The following is a 21,118-nucleotide window of genomic DNA, read 5'->3' as shown; positions in this document are numbered from 1 at the left end:
AAAAAAAAAAAAAAAAAAGAAAAAGAAAAAAAACTGAGGCTTCAAGGAGATTATCTAAGGGCCTAGCTATATGTATCTGCTTGTCTTTACTCTCGAAGTTCTATAAACACTTCAAGTGGCAGGAGTGAGGTTACAGTGTAGTAAGTAGTCTTTTAAAAAAATATTTTATTTATTATTTATTTATTTTGGCTGCGTTGGGTCTTAGTTTTGGCATGCGGGATCTTCTCGTTGCAGCACGCTGGTTTTCTCTTCTCTAGTAGTGGTGAATGGGCTCCAGGTCGCATGGGCTCTGTAGTTGAGGCACGTGAGCCTCAGTAGTTGTGGCGCATGGGCTTAGTTGCCCCTCGGCATGTGGGATCTTAGTTCCCCAACCAGGGATAGAACTTGCAACCCCTGCACTGTAAGGCGAATTCTTTACCACTGGACCACCAGGGAAGTCCCTTTTTTTAAAAAAAATAAAAATAAAAATAAAACTAGAAATAGATCTATCATTCTGGACATACACTAATATTTTGGTGGCTATTCTTTGATTCATCTCTAATCAAAGATTTCTAACTTATTCTGTATAGTTATTCTAAAAACAGGTTTTTAACTTACTCTATCTAGGAAATAATCCTGAAAAGGAAGCGGCATCAAAACAGAAAAATGAAGAATCAAAAAGGTAAAGTTTTATCTTGTTTACAGAGTTCTGTGCCATCATTCTACTAGAATACACCATTTAATTGCAAATTTAGTTATGGGAACACTTTTAAAATAGGTCTTTATACTGTATTTTCACTTAGAAAATATAGATGTTTCAAATTTCTAATCTTTAAAGAAAGGGAGAAGGAATTTTAATGATGGATGTTTATTAGGGACTCGAGTTTTTCTATTGCTTTCCAAATTTAGAAATGACTTGTATGAATCTGCTACAGAAATGTGTGAAGTAAAAGTTCCTCTCTGCCTTCAGAAGTAACTACTATATATGGTTTATGTATGCTTCTATACTTTTTTCTATTCTAGTAAAGAGGTGGAAGTTAAAACAACAACAACAAAATGTGGTCCTATTCCAGAGCTATGGACTAATACATGACTGTCTGGGTATTTTGAAAGTATTGACAGAATTATTACACTTGTTCCTCATAATAAAGCTTGGCTGTATTTTCCCCTGCTCTCAGTCTCTGAACTGTCTAGATTCTAGAATGTGATAGGAGCCAGGAATGAACCCACAGCCTTTTTTGCTCTAGCACCTACCGGAGGCTTTCTGAGAATCTACATCCAATGGTTCTCACCCCACTGCCCTGCGGGCTCCATCCCACTCGATTAACCAGAGTGGTGGGGGCTGTGCTTGGTTTGAAAGAGGCTCACAGGTGGTTCTGCAGCATTTTTCCCTCTCCAGTTACTCATCTAATCCTTCTTATGGTCCTAAGTGTTGTTAATAGGTCTGTGCTCCAGAGCATAGTACTGCCCTGGGACACTTCCCAGTGAGTGCTTCAGCTCTAACAGTCCAGGTTGTTCCTCGTCACAGAGTCACTCAGCTGATGGCGGGTGGGGGCATGGGGGGCTTAATGTCTGTGGTGACTCATTAATTTTGGTTATTGGTTTGGTTCTTGCAGAGGGTACATACTGAATACAACTTTGAATATAAAATTTATAGGATGTCTACTACTCACTAATATACATTGTTAGAAAAGATGTGTTTTCTTCACATTTTAAAATGTTCAATTCTTTCCTAGAAGGCAGTGGGCTTTGGAAGATTTTGAAATTGGTCGCCCGCTGGGTAAAGGAAAGTTTGGTAATGTTTATTTGGCAAGAGAAAAACAAAGCAAGTTTATCCTGGCTCTTAAGGTATTATTTAAAGCTCAGTTGGAGAAAGCAGGAGTTGAGCATCAGCTGAGGAGGGAAGTAGAAATACAGTCCCACCTTAGGTAAGTTTTCAGATTGATGTCCAGGAAGAGTGGCATACAGAAATTTAAGAGTTAAATGATTGTAAACTTCTTTGTAGAAGGCTGGCTCCGTAGTACTGCAGAGAGTGACTAAATTCACTAGACTTAAGTGCCGTGGTCCTGAAAAATTGCTTGAAGGTTTGTTTTGTTGATGGAGTAATTTACTGGAGGTGTTCTTGTTTTGTTTTGTTTTGGTGGATAATTGAAGGGAATGATACCTTTTATTTTGAGTTCAGGTTGCAAACTGGCAGCCTACAGGTTGACTTTGGCCAGTGGATCTTTTTCTTTTTGCTTTCAGTGAATTTAAAAAAAAAAAAAAAAAGGCAAAACAAAAAAACAGATAGCCTGTGCTCAGCTGTCCAAAGTTGTCAGCAGCACATCCCATGCCATTCGTGAATGCTGCCTGTGTTGTCTATCTCATGGTGTTTGGGTTTCAACTACTGTGGGAATGCCATGTCTTTTTTTTTTTCCAATTTGCAGAGACTTAATATTTATCTGAATTCTTTCCCCACCTAAGACTATAGATGGCCTAAAGGAAGACAACAGTCTTAACTAAACCCAAGGTCCATTAATACCTTGAAATGCATGTAAATTGATAGCAGTGTATATCTTTTTCTTACAGTGGGTCTGTAGTTTCAAATTCTCAAGGGGGGTTGAAGTGGGATCTGTGGCCAACAGCAGTTTTCACCACTGGTTTCACATGAGGATTTGTTTGATACTCCGTACATATCAGCTCCAAAACCAGGTGTTAGAGTGTTCGTCCTTCGTTGCAGGCATCCAAATATTCTCAGGCTGTATGGTTATTTCCATGATGCTACCAGAGTCTACCTAATTCTGGAATATGCACCCCTCGGAGCTGTCTATAGAGAACTTCAGAAACTGTCTAAGTTTGATGAGCAGAGAACTGCTACTGTAAGTTTTCATTTGTTCAGACTAATTCTGTTTCCTCTATACCTGTCCTACCTAGCAGTGTACCTTTCATTATATAATAGAGGGGGTTTTGTCTCATGGAAAGATAGCTTAATCAGATCAAATATTTGAAATAGAAAAATCAAAATAGCTTAGGTGTACCTTTTATATACAGATAAAATCAGGTACCAAATGGAATATTGTGGTTGGTTTCCACAGCTGTTTCTGTGGAAATGTATATTTGCTCTCTTTAAAAAAAAACAAAAACAAAAATTTGTTTTAGATTAGTTTTAGACTTATAGAATAACTGAAGATAGTACAGACTTACTTTCTCCTATTAATACACACCTAATTTTCCTATTTATATTTTATCAGTGTGGTACAGTTGTCATAACTAATGAACCAATATTGGTACATAACTATTGACTGAAATCCATACTTCATTCAGATTTCTTTAGTTTCTCATGATTAGATTAGGGTCATGGGTTTTTGAGAGGAAGATCAGAGGTAAAATGCATTCTCGTATCAAGGATACATGCTATTAACCTGACTCATCCCTGAGTGTCGGCCTTGACCACCTGGCTGAGGTAGTGTTTGTCAGGTTTCTCCACTGTAAAGTTACTCTTTTTCTCCCTTTGCATGCTCTGTCCTTTCAGAGGAACAGCCCATGGGGGGTTATGTTTCATCTCCTATAGGGCAGGGTATCGACATAAGGTATTTGGAATTCTGTACCAGATATTTCTCTATTCTCCATTATTTATTTACTCACTCATTTTTATTTATTTATTTTTGACATTTGGAAGTAATGTTTACTTCTTATATAAATTTAGTAATAAATTTTGTAATCCTGAAGGAAAAAATAATAGAGAGATTGGGCAGAAGGTAATGTTTGAAGTGATAATGGCTGGGAATTTTCCAAATTTGATAAATGATATAAATCCTTTGATTCACCAGACAAAATTAATCCATAGACATAAAAGACATATAACAACAACAAATATCCACACCAAAGGCAAAATGATGTTAAAATAGTCAGAAAATGTAGTCAATCATTTATTAACATGGACTCATGGATTATTTTATACTTTGAGTATAATCGAATACCACTTTGCTCTCATTGTTCCAGCTTTGGCCACTGGGAGCTCTCTCGTGGTTCCTGTGTCCTTTGGATATGTCCCTATTGTGTGTGTGTGTGCACGTAAAAGCACTTTCTTGTTTTCTGGTGCTATAAGATGTTCCAGCTTCATCTTGTACATTTCCTATCCCAGTCTTAGAATTCGTTATTTCTCCAGGAGCTTTGGTTCCTTTTATTGGAAAGTGTTATTAGAAACCAAGATCTGGGCGCTAGATATGATCATTGCTACTGAGTGTTATTACTTCTAGGCTTTCAGCTGACAGAGAGCAAGGAAATATGTGTATAGTAATCCATGTAAATGCATGTATCTAAAAGTATTTCTATATTTATCCATCCGTATCTATATTAAGCAAAACGTGAGTCCATTATCACATGGATCATTTTACCCTCCTCCCTTGCTTATCTGTAACCTCCACCCCAACATTGAGAAACTTGGGTTCCACCCTCCGCCATCCATTTATCTGTTCAATTCCAGTGTTCATGTGTAGTGGTAGCACTGTTAGCCAGTTACCCTGTGGGAAACAACTGTATGCATTTGAGATTCATCTGTATCTTTTTAGGGTTCGATAGCTCATTTCTTTTTATTGGTGAATACTATTCCATTATTATCTCTTCACCTACTGAAGGGCATCTTGGTTTCTTCCAGTTTTCGGTGATTACGAGTAAAGCTGCTATAAACAATTGCATGCAGGTTTTTGTGGGACATAGGTTTTCAAACTGGCTGGGTAAATACTTAGGGGTGCGATTGCTGGCTTGTATGGTAAGACTACATTTAGCTTTTAAGAAACTGTTAAACCGCCTTCCAAAATGGATATACCATCTTGGCCTTCCCACCCACGAATGAGAGTTCCTGTTGCTCCTCACCAGCAGCTGGTGGTGTTGAGCCTTTTGGATTTCAGTCATTCCAGTAGGTGTACAGTGGTGCCTCAGTTTTAATTTGCAGTTCTCTAATAACGTACAGTGTTGAGCATCTTTTCATGTGTTTATTTGTCATCTGTATATCATCTTTGAGGTGTTTCTTCAGATCTTCTGCCCATTAAAAATTTTTGTTGTTGTCTTACTTAGTTTGAAGGGTTCGTGTGTATTTGTGATACATGTCCTTTGTCACGTTTTCTCCCCGTCTGTGGCTCGTGTTTTCATTTTCTTAACTGTGTTTTTCAGGGGCAGACATTTTTAATCTTAATAAAGTTCAACATTATCAGGTTTTTGTCCGCCCGCCCCCCCCCCACGAATTCTGCTCTCCTTTATTGTGTGAAAATTGTTTGAAGAAGCTGAGTCTTAATTTGGGCTGTTTTTTGTTGAATTAGCCGATGATGGGCCTGTTGAATGGTGGTTACTTTGTTCTGTTTCTTGGTGGAGGTCTCTGCGTAGTATGTACACTCATTTTCTTTTTTGGCATTGATGTAAATGGCATTAAGTTCAGGTGGTTTTACTTTTATCTTCTGATGAAATCACAGCACTATTGGTGAATGACCCTCTGGTCCTGTCTGTGCAACGAGGACGTACTATTTTAAACTTAAATATTTGCCCTTTGGATAAGTAGAAATCTATTTTATTTGCTTTTTAAATATTAGTTAACCAAACTAGTTTCTTATTTAATTGGCAATTAATATTTGTAGTACTCAGTTTTCCTCAGTCCAGATGGAGTTTACTTTGGTGTAAACAGATAACTATCTAGAAAGATTGGTTCTTTCTAGATTCCTTAGTAGTTTGGAGATATATACACGCATCTGTTTTTCTTTTCTGATTAATTAAAATAAGACTAATTCTAGAGAAGTGTTAGGGACCTTTACGTGTACCCACAATCTAATGTGGGAGGTGTGGAGGGAGTTGGGTGCCAGAGAGCTCTGGTTCTTGTCGAGGTTTGAGCAGGGACAGCCTGTTGCCCTCCGGAATAGTAACGTGTGCTCCTAGGGCATCATCAACCCAACTTTGGTGCAGGAGACGAGCTTTCTTTGCCTTCACTTTCAGTTTATTATGGCCTAAATTTTGGTCTCTGGCTTTGGCTGAAAAATATGAAAAATGTCCTTTCTGACGATAACATCTGGTTTCTACCCATTTGTTTAGTACACCTTTTTTTGGTATAAAATAATGTTCAGTCCTGTCTAGAATTACTTTTGGGAAACAAACACTTCTCTAACTTAAGTCAGAGCTAAATATATTCTTTCAGTATATTATAAAACCATTCTTATTTATATGTTAAAGCAAATTCTGGACCTGCTTGCTAGATCTTTTAGTTGAAATGGAAACAAAACGAACGAAAGGACTGACTTGCTTGTGTACTTTGAAGCTGACTAATGAATTACTATGTAGTGTGTCCCCAAATTCAGCTCGCTACTTAACATGCCAGGACAACTGCTCTTAGTTTATTGTTCAGGATTTTTTTCCTCCGGTGCTCTTAAAGTTTTAGCTTCAGACAAATCCTTTTGTTGTAAATTGGCCTTGGTTTAAAAATTGGAATGGTCTGTACTCAAGCGTTCTTGTTTTAAATGTTAAAAACCGTTTACACATCTGACTCCCTAATTTATACCAGTTTTTCAATATTGTCTTAATTCACTGCTGCTGGGCCATGTATTGCCATGTGGGGATGTAGTGCTGTGTTGGTATTTTCCTGTCTTTCAATATCACACCTGCTGTGTTAGCAAATAACGTAGCACAGAATCACTTGTACTTAATACTGCACACTAAATTGGTTTGTTTTCTTGTAGAGTCATCCATTGTCTCTAGTTTTGGCTTTAAAAATCTACAAAACATGTTAAAATCTATGTTGGGTTTCCTTTCAGAAGAGATGTCTAAAATTGTGTTATATAAACCTAAAACACAGACTTTCAATACTTTTTTTTGTTTTGAATAGTATATCACAGAATTGGCAAATGCCCTGTCTTACTGTCATTCAAAGAGAGTTATTCATAGAGACATTAAGCCAGAGAACCTGCTCCTTGGATCATCTGGAGAGCTTAAGATTGCAGATTTTGGGTGGTCAGTACATGCCCCATCCTCCAGGTATGTAACTTCAGACGTGGAACTTGTTTGGTTTAGCAAAAGCCCAGGGGCTAATCATGAGCTAAATAGTAAAATATGTAAAGTACAGATGTGTGCTGAGTTGGGGCAGGTAACTGACACATGTACTTTGGTGTAATTTAGGCCTGATAGTAAACTAGTGTCTTCAAGAACATTTTTATTCTGCAGCCATTTTGGGCTGTTTATCCTGTCCTAAGCCTGGGGTTAAAAGATGTGTAATGTCCTTAGAGACTAATGAAGGGGACAAATAAGTAAAAGATACGACAAGTGTATGACAGGTGAAGTGCAGCATGTGTACAGGGCCAGTAACACCTGACTGACTGGTGTGAGGGAGACTCCACTGCTTCCCGGACCAGGAGACAGAAGTTTCTGAGGGCATTGCTTGCAAAGATCTAGAACCAAGAGCACGGTTCTTCAGGGAACTTAAAGGAACCAAACTGGTTTGGATGGAGCTTTCAGGGTGGGGGGGCAAAGATTCTTTTGTCCTCTGTTTGTCAACAGAACAGTCCTTTCCTGTCTCCTCTTAAAGTGGAGAGATCAACCTAATGAAACAATTTAAGTGAACTTTGCAAACAGAGCTAAAACATTTTCTCCGTTTTAAAATTGAAGTGGAGTTTAAGTGAGCTTTTGGAACCACATGTGAAGTGAGGCATTTAAAAGCATACATCCACCAATAAGAGTCTGTCAACTTTGGGGTAGGTCTTTAAAAAGTTTTAGCCAGATTACCTTGAAGCCAGTTGAAAAAGAACTGTGTAGTCTAAAATAGATGCCATTGGGTGTGGGGAGCTTTGTTTTTGTTACAGACCATTCCTAATTGTTTCCAGCAAGGCACTGAATCTGCTGCTGCAGTCTCTGTTTAAAAAAAAAGTCTCGTGGTCTGCCACGGGTGGGAGCTGTTGGCACCTGGCTTCATGGCATCACAGGGCTAAACTGTACCTTAACCCTCCCAGTGGTGTCATCGTGACAGGAAAGGTAGCTGATTCTTAAGAGGACACTGTGTAAATGTTGGTCACTTCTCGCCTCCCGTACCTTGGTAACTGTAAGAGCTCCTTCGATATTGTGCTGTCATTTGAGAACCCCCCGATTCGGGCCGTCTCCTGAATCTTGGTGGTGGTGAGAGGCTAGATATCTGGAGAGGTAGCTCCTTAATCCTGGGTCACCATGCAGTCGAGCGAGCATTTGTGCGCTCACTGGGCACAATATGGGAAAGAATTTTCCCACACAATGGGAAAGAATAACTGATATAAACCAGCAAAACCTGCATGGTCTTTGCTCCTGTTTTGATGTTTCCAACCTCTATTACAAAAACAACATGCAGACGTGCTGAATTGGTCACCTGTCTATCCAGTGCCTACACTCAAACAGTTGTTAACATTTTGCCATGTTGGGTGTGTCGTCTACTTATAAGTTGCAGACAGTGTGCTTTGTCCTTTGAGTGCTTCAGTGTGCATCTCCTAAAAATGACATTGTCCTGTATAATCAAAACCATTATCACGCCTAAGAAAATTAACAGCCTTATTAATATCTGCTATTTAGTCCATGTTCAAATTTCCCTAGTTGTCCCCAAAATTTTATAGTGGTGATGCTTTAAATCCTATATTTTATATCATTTAAGGAAGTTCTGGAGTTGGACAGATTTGGAGTGCAGCTTGATTGCTAGCTGTGAGATCTTGTACATCTCCCTGTCTAAAAGTGGGGATTTATAACAGTACCTGCTTCGTAGCACAGGATCTAGCCTAGGAAAAGCGCTCAACGTTAGTGTAATGGTGATTTTGAGCAGCTGTTGTGCGTCAGAAACAGAAGCACGTCAACCTGAACCTGCCTCCGTTTTTAGGAGAACCACCCTCTGCGGTACCCTGGACTACTTGCCGCCTGAGATGATTGAAGGCCGGATGCATGACGAGAAGGTGGATCTCTGGAGCCTTGGGGTGCTTTGCTATGAATTTCTAGTTGGGAAGCCTCCTTTTGAGGCAAACACATACCAAGAGACCTACAAAAGAATATCACGGGTAAGACATCACTAGAAAGGACCCATCATTCTCTTAGAATTCCTTCCTTATCAGCCTTGACTTTAGGCTACGATCTGAATATTTATCCTGTTCTCTCTTAGCCACGTTTGTGACCCTGTCACTTACTGTACACTTACCCAGGTGGAGTTCACATTCCCTGACTTTGTGCCAGAGGGAGCCAGGGACCTCATTTGCAGACTGCTGAAGCATAATCCCAGCCAGCGGCCCACCCTCCAAGAAGTACTTGGACACCCCTGGATCACGGCAAATTCAAAACCATCGAGCAGTCAGAAAAGAGAATCAGCTAGCAAACCATCTTAAGAATCTTTGGGGGCAGAAATCCTCGAGACAGGGCTGCTGATAATCTGCCTGGAACAGGCTGCTGGCGTATCTCCCTGCTGCCTGCCCGCCGTCGAGATGCTGCAGGAAATACTGTTCATGAGCAGGCAGTGCTCGGCCTCCCAGTTCAGAGCTCCACCTCCGCAGACACGACCCTCTGCAGTGGGAGCAGCTGTGGTTATATAATCAATCTGGAGGCAAGGTTCAAGTGCAGCCACCCCGCAGCCTGTTTTGAGTAAGGTGTCCTTGTGGAAGATGGACTCGCAGCCTGGCTGTGGGGGAGGGCAGCTGCTTGGTCCTGACTCGATCCATTGAAAATCTGTGCAATAACTTTCCAAGTCCCTGTGTGCGTGTAACTTATCGGGTGGCCCAGTCTGGTAAAGCTGTCGGAATGAACATGTGATTCTTTCTTTTAAATGTTAAAATAAAGACTTTTGTATAGACTTGTATTTTTACCTCCATGGCATTCCTTTAGGACCGCTCTCAGTGTCTGTCCAGTACCCCCGCCGAGCCTGCTTGTGGTCCTCAGCCACTTACCTCCTGGTGAGACTGAGCAGGGGCCTCTGGGGGACCACCAGAGCTGCAGGTGGTCAGGACAGAGGGGTGGAGTCCTGCACATCCACACCTGCCCATCCCTGGCCTCTGACTGTGTTCTCAAGAGGATGGCAAAGAGCTTCACACGTGGGGTGAACCAGTTCTTGGCAAACGGATTTAACAAGTGTGGCTTTTGTTTTGATTCTCTGGTGAAGGAGTGTTTGCCTAAACGGCATCCCTCCTCCCCAGCCGTACTTGGATCTGGGCGCTGTCAGTGTTCATCGTGGCTTATAAAGTGGACGCCTGCTGCCCCTTCAGTACAGCTGGCACAGGCTTCCCTTCCCCTTGTCACCTGGTTCCCACGGGACACACTGGAGTTGTGGCATCTGTGTGAACTTGAAACCTGAGTCCACAAGTACACCTGTCTGCAGTACATGGGTAATTCTTTTCACCACCTGTTCACTCTTGGCCTAGAAATGAGGAGGTGCCATGAGAGGAGCTGGTCTCACGTTCTATGTGTTCCTATCACGTAAAATGACGTATTTCTAGCTGCCGACACCTGTGCATCAACCAAAGATGATGAACTTGACCATGAGGAAGGCAAAAGTGGAAGTGTTGAACTTACTGGGAACTAGGAGAGGAAGCATGCTTTCATGGCCGACTTTCAGTGCACGAGGCCTGCAGAGATCAGAAATGTCTACACAGAAGGACGTGGCTATACACTTCCACATCAGAGTTGCCAAAGTAGTTGTGGAAACTTAAGAACTGAGTAAAACTGCTGTGTCCAGTTAGCCCCGTTGGGACAAAGGAGCTTTTGGTTCCCACAGTCTTGAGCTTTTACATCCCAGAGTAGTAGTTCATCCATCCACCCTGGCTGTAGTCAACACAACATGACTAACCCCACCAGTGACACTAGCTAAGCTGTCATTTCCCCAAACAGTCCCACACAAGCACAGAAAAGGGCTCACTGTAGCAGCACAGCATTAATAAACTAGTCACACGCACTGCTGCCTCATAATCAGCAGCAGTGATGGCTTTTTAAGAATAAAAAGTTCTTCATAAACTTTACAAAGATGTTTATTTGTTTCACGGAATTTAAGCTGCTCACTTTGTCAGATAAAAAATTAGAGGTGAACAATGGCTTACGTGTTTAAAATAGATCATCAGTTTTATTCCCCTAGTTCCATAAAAACAATGTAAATACAAGTGATTTGTACATCTTGCTGGTGAATTCACATAATGCTGTAACTGCCTGGTCCTTTGATTGCCTCTCCTCTCTAGTTACTCTGTTCTGTTCTGACAACTGGCCACTGGAGTGGAGTGGAGTTGGGGCTTACAAGAGAACGCTATGGCTATTTGGTATGATAATTTGTTTTATTGCTTGCCCTTTCAGTCCACTCCCATTCAAGCCCTTAAACCTGTAGGAATCCCTATCAGCTTTTTTGCATAGGCATTACTCATGATCTGAATGGTTGGGAGGCCGGTGAGGAAGGTGGTTAGGAGCCCAAAGCCAACTGTTCACACACAGACAGCGACACAGAAGTGCTGGTCCTGTCCTCATGAGGAATTACCTAGCACTGGTGCCATCTCTCTCTGCTGTGGATGTGTCCTGGGAATTAGACCCCAGAAAGGCAGTCTAATTCCAACTTTAAATTGCTAAAACCTTTTGGCAGTGGGCTAACTGCTTTAAAAGGGGTGGGGGGTGGAATAACGGATCCACTTTAAAGATCTTGCAAGTGGAGAATCTGGCTCACAAAGATTCTCATAAAAGTTAACTGAAATAACTGATTGACATGGGTTACTACGGGCTAACGAGGAAAAACTGTCAATAGTCAGATATCAGTAAAACCAGGATGATCAGTTTATAGTTCCTTGAGTTTTCTGATTGTCACAAATGTAGTTAAACCAAAAAACTAAAATAAAAAATAAATCTGGGAGCCAGAAGGATAAATGCAACCCCTGAACCATGGTGGCAGGGCAGTTACACTGGGGTTCCTGGGGTGTGCAGCCAGTGTCCCGTCAGTGATGCTGAAGCCCACACGCTGAAGGAATATATTCCTTCTCCGTTGCTTGCTCCTGACTGTCTCAAGGAGAAAGTCTCAACTGAGATCTGTGTGCTTGCATTTCTGTTCTTAACCAATGTCCCAAATAGAGAACGAGGGGCCTAAAGTCACACGCCCTTTATCTGGTAAACTAGCTCAGTCCCTGCCCGGCCTGTATTATTATTTTGCGGTTGTCTCCCATTTACAGCAAGTGCTAGTAATTTTACTTTTTTAGAGAGTGATACAAAGTCTTTTTTTGCATACATAATTTTAACTCAATTAAAAAATATAAGTAGCAACACAATGTAAACACTGTGACACTAGTTCTGGAATGTCTGAAGTCTGAGACAGAGCTAGTCAGGCCAAGATTGTCTCAGCTTTGCGTATATGTGCAGTATCCGGATTCCTCTGAGGACACAGGCATCCGGGGCCAACTGATGCCGTTACTATTGGATGAAGTTTCCGTATTTTACCGAAACAGAGACAAATGATTCTGACCTACTTTAATGAAGTTTGGGAAAAATCAGCTGAGGCAGGCCCCATCATGTCCAGATTTGAAGGTGGCTTGGGATCAGTGAAACGTACGAGAAATACTTGTTTTTCTTTCCCCCCAAACAAGTGTAGTGAATGTCAAAGTGTTGATGCTAATTAAGATCCTGATTCCATATTGTGAAGTCTTAAACTCTGCTTCATTAATTGTAGCACTGGCAGCTGTTTTGCACATTACTGCATATTAAAACGAAGGCAGCCTGACAGCAAATATTGGAGGAAGGGGAACTTTAAAAACCAGCTTAATGAATCGCTGCCCTTTAAGAACCTGAGCAAAGATTAACCCGAGGCTTCTGCACGCAGACCCTCACCAATGATCCTCCAGAAGGAACATTTCCTGGCTGACAGTTTTGTTTCAGATGATAACTCAGTGGTGATGCTTTGCTGACATTTTAGATGATGCAGACAAGCCCTACGATGAATAGCATTACCAAAACTTATAAAGCAAAAAAATTCCAGTGATTTGAAACCCTGAATTTTTGCTGGCAAAAGTAAATGCTGTTCACAACAAGACAGCAGCTAGCCCCTGCCTCACCCCCACCATAAACCCTACATTATAAAACCAGTCCAAAATGTATCATTTCAAGGAAATAGGTTTTCAGGCCCACAGTTGAAGAGTTCATCAAGGCTTTGCAGCTGGAGGTTTAAAAATTCCCACTTTCCGAAAATATCTGACAATCAGGGGCACGGAAACTAAGGTAATGCTTATCCTCACGGGTGCAAACAGCTTGTGGATGGCATAGGCCACCACGAAAGTACTTGTGCCTGCTGCCATTTTCGACTGTACCAGTGACTCTTTAAACCCGAGTTTAAGCAGGATGGCTGACATGTCCACACCACTGGAGGGGAGAGAGGCAAACAGACAAACACAAAAGGGATAGAGTTAACCAATCAATTTGGCTATGACATTTACAGTATTTTAAAAAATGTGATGAAAGTAGCTAGATGAATATAAAGTCTTAGGACAAAAGTTCTTATTCCTTGGATGACAGCGAAAAACAAATATCTATTACTGTCAAAATCTTACCTTGAAACAACCATGTAAAACATGCCCAAAGAGACTAATGAGATTCCAATGTGCAGTGACACGCCAACGGCACCATATTCTTGAAAGATCTTTTTCAGCTGCTGCGACTTGCTTTGCTTTTTCTCCTCTGTACCGCTTATGTTGCTGCCTGTTGTCACAGTGATTTTGCTGGTGTCCTGCGCACAAGCCAAAGAAAGGGAGACGCTTTGGGGCAGGAGCAAGGATGTTAGTGGTCATCAACAGCTTCAGACTCAGGCAGCGTTCTGCTCTTTCCTGTCCAGTGAGAGATGAGTTACTATCTTTCTTTGTCAGCTGAGGCTAATGCCCACTAAGCCACTGAGTGCAGTGAAGGGCTGCGTACCAGGTACGATGGGCGGTACGATGGGCAGAACGATGGCCCCTAAGATGTCTAGGTCCTAGTCCCCAGAACCTGTGAATAGGTTACCTTACGTGGCAGAAGGATTTTGCAGGTGGGATTAAGTTAAGGATCTGCGATGGGCAAATCATCCGGGATTTTCTGAGTGGGACCAGTGGGACCTTAATCATAAGGGTCCTGTGAGTGGACACAGGGGGGCAGGAGGGTCAGAGAAGCAGATGAGAGGACAGAAGCAGAGTCAGATTTGCAGAGATTTGTGCTGCTGGCTCTGAAGACAGAGGAAAAGGCCACGAGCCAAGGAATGCAGCACCTCCAGAAGCTGGAAAAGGCAGGAAATGGATTCTCCCGTAGAGCCACTGGAAGGAACCAGCCCTGCCCACACACTGGCTTTAGCCCTGTGAGACCCCATTTGGGCTTCTGACCTCCAGGGCTGTAAAAGAATAAATGTGTGTCGTTTCATGCCACCAGGTTTGTGGTGATGTGACAACCATGCTAGACTCTACAAGACAGTGGGTACGAGATAAAACGGAGCAGAAGCCGTGATGTACTTACTTCTGGAATCAAGATTTACCCCTGACATCTGAACGGAGAAAGGGAGGGCTAGTTCTCGGGCCATAAATGCAGCGGCCGAGTTAGTACAGAAAGATTGCGTGGGGTGTTTGTTAACAATTACTGAGCATCTACAGGGCCTGGAATGTTTGGGAGAAATAAAAACAACAACCTTGGATTAAAAAGACAAAACTCCTCAATATGGAGAGTGCCTTTTTCATCAAAGGATTTCTTCAGCTCTAAGACAGACCTCAGACCTCTTCTCACAGGCAGCATCTGGGTCAGTCAGCTCCGGCTACTGACTTTGCAGCGGGACGGCTGCTTTCTTGTATTTTTAGAACATGCTGCAGTGGAGCCATGCTTCAAAGGCTGCGGTGGGGGGTGGGGGGGGTGGGGAAACATGACATGCAGCGTGGCATCCCCAGGGACAAAAGTGAAATGACACAGGTGCCCAGGGCAGCAGCCTCCAACCGCAACGAGGCACAGGTCCTCCTCCTGGCCCTGCCCTGCTTTGGAGCCCCTGATGGCGGGCAGGTGGGAACTTTGACCAAGCACGTCTGGGGCCTCCCCGCAGACGCTGCCTCTCTCAAGAGCTCCCAGGGTACCCGGATGCTGCTGATCCATCTGTCTGTGCCCAGGCGCCCAGCCTCTGATTTCATAGATGTGGGGTGAGGCCTGGGCACTGCGATTAGATATCAGTTCCCCTGGTGCTTCTAAGTGATCAGCCAGCGTTGCCAGGTAAGCGCCTGCTCAGCACTCTCGCCTCCCCTTGCCCTGCTCCTGCCCACCCTCAGCAGACTCTCCACGTGGCCGTTGCTTCTCAGATGTACCTGCCTTTCGACAGACTGGAGTGAGCCACTTCCTAAGCTGGAAACAAACGTCACCTCCTCCAAGAGGCCCTCCTTGACCACCTCAGCTGCCTGCCCTCAGTGGCAGCCATGCTATCACATCTCTACTTCCCTCTCTGAGATTTCCATCTCCAGGAGTTGTCCTGCTTATAATGTAACAAATATAACAAATACATGTATGTAAGCATTCCGTTCTTTGCTTGTTTGCTGTTGGCCAGAGGCCTGGAATGTGTGGTTCCAGGTAACAGGGACCTGGTCATCTTGCCCGGCTCCTAGCGCTGGGAGGGTGAAGGGACCATCTCTGCCCGGTGTATTAGGGGTCGAGCTGGAATCCATGCACAGGTACTAGGATGGGATCAAGAGTTTTTACTTTTTAATTTTTTTGGCCACACCACACAGCTGTGCCTTGGGATCTTAGTTCCCCGTCCAGGGATTAAACCCATGCCCTTGGCACTGAAAGCACGGAGTCCTAACCACTGGACTGCCAGGGAAGTCCCTGATAAAGAGTTTTAAGTGCAGCAGGTCCCCTTCCTCCTCAGATACCTCCGGAGGCTTGCCCACCCAAGCCTCGTCCCCGCATCGCACGCCAGGCCCGCATTGCGTCCTCCATCCCTTGTGCTCATCCATGCTGTCCCCTAAGCCAGCAGCCCTGGTGGCCCACCCCTGCCCTTCCATCCTCAGGATGTGACGGTGTCTGCCCATCAGAATCCACTGCCCCGCCCTCCACTGGGCCCACTGCAGTCGGCCTCCTAGGCTGTTTTCTTTCTTTGATGTCACTCGGACCAGACCTCCCGAGCTACTCTTGCCCGGGCTGTAGGCAGGAACATGTGAGACCAGGGGCCACCCAGGGGCTCGGGGCCTGACCTCGCAGGTCTCCCATGAGGGGCTGACCCTACAGAGCAGCAGACAGGGCTACTGACCGGAGGGGTGCTGAGCGGTGCCAGCCTAGGTGGGTTTAGGGAACGTTGCTTCAGGACCACCTGGCCCAGGCCCCTCATCTCTCCCCTGGGTTACTGTGATGGCCTCCCTCCCAGCTGGTCCCCCAATCCCACCCTTGACCACTCAACACAGTGGCCGGAGGGAGCCTGTAAAAACCCGAGGTGGGATTACAGCACCATCCCCGTCAGAGGCCTCCTGGAAGCACCAGCCCCTCAGCCCTCCAGGCCCGCCGCCCCCCCACCCCCATTCTCCTTCCTGCTACCCATTTGGGCCATGTGGCCTTCTTGCTGCTTTAAGCAGGCCAGGCCAGGCCAGGACCGTTCCTGGCCTTGGCATCTGCTGCTCCCTCTGTCTGAATGCTTTTCCCCAGAAGTCCTCATAGCCCCGCCTCCAGGTCTTTATTCCGACATCACCTTAGGGAGGCCTTCCTGGAGCACCCTCTTTAAAACCGAGACCCTCACACAGCTGCTCCTGTGCAGTTCCCTCCATCAGGCCGTCACCACCTATCGCCCCACGTGCGTTTCTTCCTCCTCCCCAGGGAGGCCCATCCACTTTGGTAACAGTTTTGCTGGTATATAGATTACAGGCCATAAAGTCCATCTTAAGGTTTAAAACGTACAGTCAAATAGTTTATGTGTGTTTGCAGTTGTGCAACCATCACAAGGATCTAATTTTGGAACATTTTTGTCACCCAATTAGCAGTCACTCCCCATTCCTCTCTCCCCTATCCTGATGGGGAAAGGCAAACACGAAACTCCTTTCTGTCTATGGATTTGCCCTTTCTGGACGTTTCATGTAAACGGGGCCATACAGCATGGGGCCTTTTGTGACCGGCTTCTGCTACAGACTGAATGTTGGTGGAAACCCTCCCCCGCCCCAAATTCGTATGTTGAAACCAAATCCCCACCAGGATGGTATTTGGAGGTGGGAGCTGACTAGGTCCTGAGGGTGGAGCCCTCAGGAATGGGATCAGGGCCCTTGTAAAAGAGACCCCAGAGCGCTCCCTTGAACCTTCTACCATGTGAGGACATGGCAAGAAGACAGAAGACAGCTGGCTATGAACTCGGAAGCAGGCCCACACCAGACACTGAATCTGCCCGTGTCTTGACCTTGGACTTCTTGATTCCAGGACTGTGAGAAATGAATGTCTGCCATTTAAACTGCCCAGTCTATGGTGTTATAGCAGCCCGAACAGACTACGGCAGCTTTTTTCACTTATCATCATGTTTTCAAGGTTCATCCACGTTGTAGCAGGTATCAAACTTCATTCCTTTTTATGAAGCAGAATTTGATTCAACTGAAATACAAAGCACAGATTCTAAAATTTACTCTTCAGGGCAAGCTGGGAGCCACAGTACATTTTGCCCTACAAAGAATGTCTGCAGTGTCTGGAGCCCTGTTGTGTCTGGTAACCCCTGGGGCAGCCTCTCAGCTTGGTTTCATGCTGGACAGGAGGGCTTGGCTCTGGACCAGCCGCCAGAATGGAAGATAAACTGTGACTGCTGCATGTAAGTAGAAGATAAGAAGGCACAAAAGCAGACTCTCCTGCTGTCCCCAAAAGAACTAAGTAAGGCTCAGTGAAGGGCCACATTCCACGCAAGGCAAGGAGGGGGTGGAATTCAGTCTTGGATTAAAACTTGCCCAGAATTGGGAATTCCCTGGTGGTCTAGTAGTTAGGACCCTGCGTTTTCACTGCCGAGGGCACGAGTTCAATCCCTGGTCAGTGAACTAAGATCTCACAAGCCGTGCAGCGTGGCCAAAAAAAAAAAAAAAAAAAAAGTCTTGGATTAAAACTTGCCCAGAATTGGGAATTCCCTGGTGGTCTAGTAGTTAGGACCCTGCGTTTTCACTGCCGAGGGCACGAGTTCAATCCCTGGTCAGTGAACTAAGATCTCACAAGCCGTGCAGCGCAAAAAAAAAAAAAAAAAAAAAAACCTTTCCCAGAATCATCCGTGATTTTTAATTATACACAGCAGCTACTCATTTGCCCCTGCTCCCAAAACAGTTGGTACAAAACTCAGATTTATTAACTGAAAGAGTCTTTTCATTACCTCCCAACTGAAAGAGCATCTCTTTTGTTCCCAAACTGCAGTTGGGACTGAAAAAAAAAAACCAAACAAACAAAACCCCAAAACACCTGGAAGCTTTAAATTAAAGCTTCAATTAAAATTAAGTCTGTTTCATTAAAGGCTGCTCAGTCCCTGGGAATTAAGTGTTAAGGCCCTAAGGCGGGAGACGAACTGTATTTCCTCTCTGCCTTGACTTCTGTGGGCTTTTTTCAGACTTAAGAAAACAAACACTTAAAAAAAGGGGAGTGGCTACTAAAATCCAGTATCCATTTATGGGGTCCCAGAGACTGGTTCTGATAGGCAGGAAAGCATAACGTTTTTTTTTTTTTAATTTATTTATTTTTTATTTTTGTCTGTGTTGGGTCTTCATTGCTGCACGCGGGCTTTCTCGAGTTGCGGTGAGCAGGGGCTACTCTTTGTTGCGGTGCACGGGCTCTAGGCACGTGGGCTTCAGTAGTTGTGGCACGCAGGCTCAGTAGTTGTGGCTCTCAGTAGTATGGCACATGAGTTAGTTGCTCCGCGGTATGTGGGATCTTCCCGGACCAGGGCTCGAACCCGTGTCCCCTGCATTGACAGGCGGATTCTTAACCACTGCGCCACCAGGGAAGTCCCAAGCATAACGTTTTTTGAAAGGTTTTAGGAAGACTACCAGTGTCCTCAAGAGAGGCCCCTTCTATTGAGCCAGGTACCGGGCTTAGCACTTTAAAGGCGCCATCCCATAAAAACCCTCACAACCCCACGACGTGGGCACCTCTGTCGCTCCCAGTTTGACAGATGGGAGACCAAGGTTTGGAGCAAAGCTATGAGCTGGCTGGCGGCGCCCAGACTGAGTTCTGTGCTGCAGGCTCCCCTTCATGTCCCCCAAGAGCTAAACATGCCTCAAGGAAGAGCCTGTTCCAGAACGTCAAGGCTCTGGAGGGGAGAAGGAAAACTGTCACCAGTACCCTTCGGTTGGGCCAGCACCGCGCCCTCCCTGTTCTCTGACGCCCAGCAGCCGGAACGGCCGCTGGGAGCTCAGGCTCCTTCTGATAAACAGCTCCCTACCTGCCTTTTGGCTGCGGATGAAGTGCCCCGGATGGGAGATCTGCCAGACCCTGATAGGAGGAGCAGTGGACAACCCCCGGTTCCAAGAGCCAAACAACGTCCTGAGGCTGATGACGGGTGAAAGCCCCTTTCACTTCCCACCCTGGACATCTGGCCCAACCAGACTTCATTATGTCCCCTCTGTCTACTTGCCAGGACCGGGTGGAACTGTCTCTCTCTCTTGAGAGCCCTTTTCTGTACGACCTCTATTTTGGCAAAAGGCCTTTTGGCCAGAAAAGAAAAAAAGGCAGCCAGGGCTTCCCTGGTGGCGCAGTGGTTGAGAATCTGCCTGCCAATGCAGGGGACACGGGTTTGAGCCCTGGTCTGGGAAGATCCCGCATGCTGCGGAGCAACTGGGCCCGTGAGCCACAACTACTGAGCCTGCGCGTCTCGAGCCTGTGCTCCGCAACAAGAGAGGCCGCAATAGTGAGAGGCCTGCGCGCCGTGATGAAGAGTGGCCCCCGCTCGCCGCAACTAGAGAAAGCCCTCGCACAGAAACGAAGACCCAACACACCCAAAAATAAATAAATTAATAAATAAATAAATATTTTTTAAAAAGTTATTCCTTAAAAAAAAAAAAAAGGCAGCCAGACTTCCAGCTACAGAATAACCAGTATCTACTGCAAGACAATGGGAGGGACAAAATATTCAGACACAACAGACAATTTCCTGTTAGCCGGTGCTGCAGTTAGTTTTTAACTTTCTAGAATTAGAAGCTTATATGGACAATTTTCTTCCTTTTATCCTGGAAATCTCTTTAATCATGTGGGTCATGCAGTTTTCTTCCTAACCCTGGAGAAGAATAAAGAGACTGAAATAAAGGAATTTTTGAGGCGATGACCTGCAAGGAATGGAAACTTTTCAGACATTCATTTCTTCGTGAAATATCACCTTAAGAACCTGTGATGTATCCTTAGTCGCTGCCCTGGATGCAGACAACATCGTACCTCCCCCGTGTCTGTTCTTAGATAAGTGCTTTCATATACCTGCAGATGGCTCTCTGAGCCCCAGTGTCCTCACCTCCCAGTTCTCCCTCACTCTGCCTTTTCAGGGAGCCCTTCCCTGATGACCTTATTTGTTAAACTGGCAGCATCCCTCCCTGCAGCCCTGCCCACCTGCACCCTCCCTCCCCCCCTTGGCATTTCTCAGTAGCACCTCTCACATCAACAAGCCTGATATTTTCCTTTTCTGTTTATTGTCCCTCCCCTCCCACTAGACGTCAGGCTCCCTGAGGGTGGGTTATGTCTGTTTTGTTCATTGCTCTATCCGCCCCCCCCACCCCGCCCTGCCTTAGAGCAGTGCCTAGCACAGTGCAGACACTCACGAATAAGTGAGGGACACAGCACAACTGTTGAGGGCAGAAGCCTTGGAACGAGACTGGTTTGGATCCCAGTTCTGACAGGTAACCTCTGTGTGATTCTCAGAAAGTTACTCAACCTCTCTGGGCTTAAGGGGGGGATGACAGTATTGCTTACGTCACAGTGTTGTTGTGAGGATTACATGAATTAATATTTTCAAAGTACTCAGAACAGTGCCTGGTACAAAGTAAACACAATATAGTGTTTATTATTAATATTACTTATTGCATGAATGAAAACAGGTGTCACTCTAAACAATCTGAACTTGTGAGCAAGATTTTTGGCTCATTCCTCAAACCTTCCTGACCCTCCTAATACAGCCTTTTTACTTTAATAAATATGGGGTGGGGGAGCAGTACACACACACATACACACACACACACACACACACACACACACCTGCCAG

General features: G+C 44.7%; 2 protein-coding genes across 4 annotated transcripts in view; one reads left to right on the top strand and one right to left on the bottom strand.

The window, feature by feature from the left end:
- The window catches only part of AURKA (aurora kinase A), an 18,888-nt gene extending 9,109 nt beyond the window's left edge, over positions 1-9,779 (top strand). For 2 of the 3 annotated variants that reach the window (XM_007464266.1, XM_007464265.1), the window contains exons 4-9: positions 607-661; positions 1,716-1,907; positions 2,699-2,837; positions 6,824-6,972; positions 8,825-8,999; positions 9,141-9,779. In XM_007464266.1, the coding sequence (XP_007464328.1) occupies positions 607-661; positions 1,716-1,907; positions 2,699-2,837; positions 6,824-6,972; positions 8,825-8,999; positions 9,141-9,320 (890 nt within the window). In that variant the 3' untranslated portion in view covers positions 9,321-9,779. The remainder of the gene's footprint in view (positions 1-606; positions 662-1,715; positions 1,908-2,698; positions 2,838-6,823; positions 6,973-8,824; positions 9,000-9,140) is intronic. The other variant, XM_007464267.1, reaches the window with a different exon arrangement.
- Positions 9,780-13,085: 3,306 nt separating this feature from the next.
- The window catches only part of MIMS2 (mitochondrial inner membrane scaffold 2), a 12,556-nt gene continuing 4,523 nt past the window's right edge, over positions 13,086-21,118 (bottom strand). Inside the window, exons 2-3 of the mRNA XM_007464264.1 lie at positions 13,491-13,666; positions 13,086-13,302 (exon numbers count right to left, since the gene is read on the bottom strand). Of these exons, the coding sequence (XP_007464326.1) occupies positions 13,086-13,302; positions 13,491-13,666 (393 nt within the window). The remainder of the gene's footprint in view (positions 13,303-13,490; positions 13,667-21,118) is intronic.

This window comes from Lipotes vexillifer, unplaced genomic scaffold (genome assembly GCF_000442215.2).
Source record: "Lipotes vexillifer unplaced genomic scaffold, Lipotes_vexillifer_v1.1 scaffold417, whole genome shotgun sequence".
Lineage (NCBI taxonomy): Eukaryota > Metazoa > Chordata > Mammalia > Artiodactyla > Lipotidae > Lipotes > Lipotes vexillifer.
This window is presented reverse-complemented; position numbering and strand designations above follow the sequence as displayed.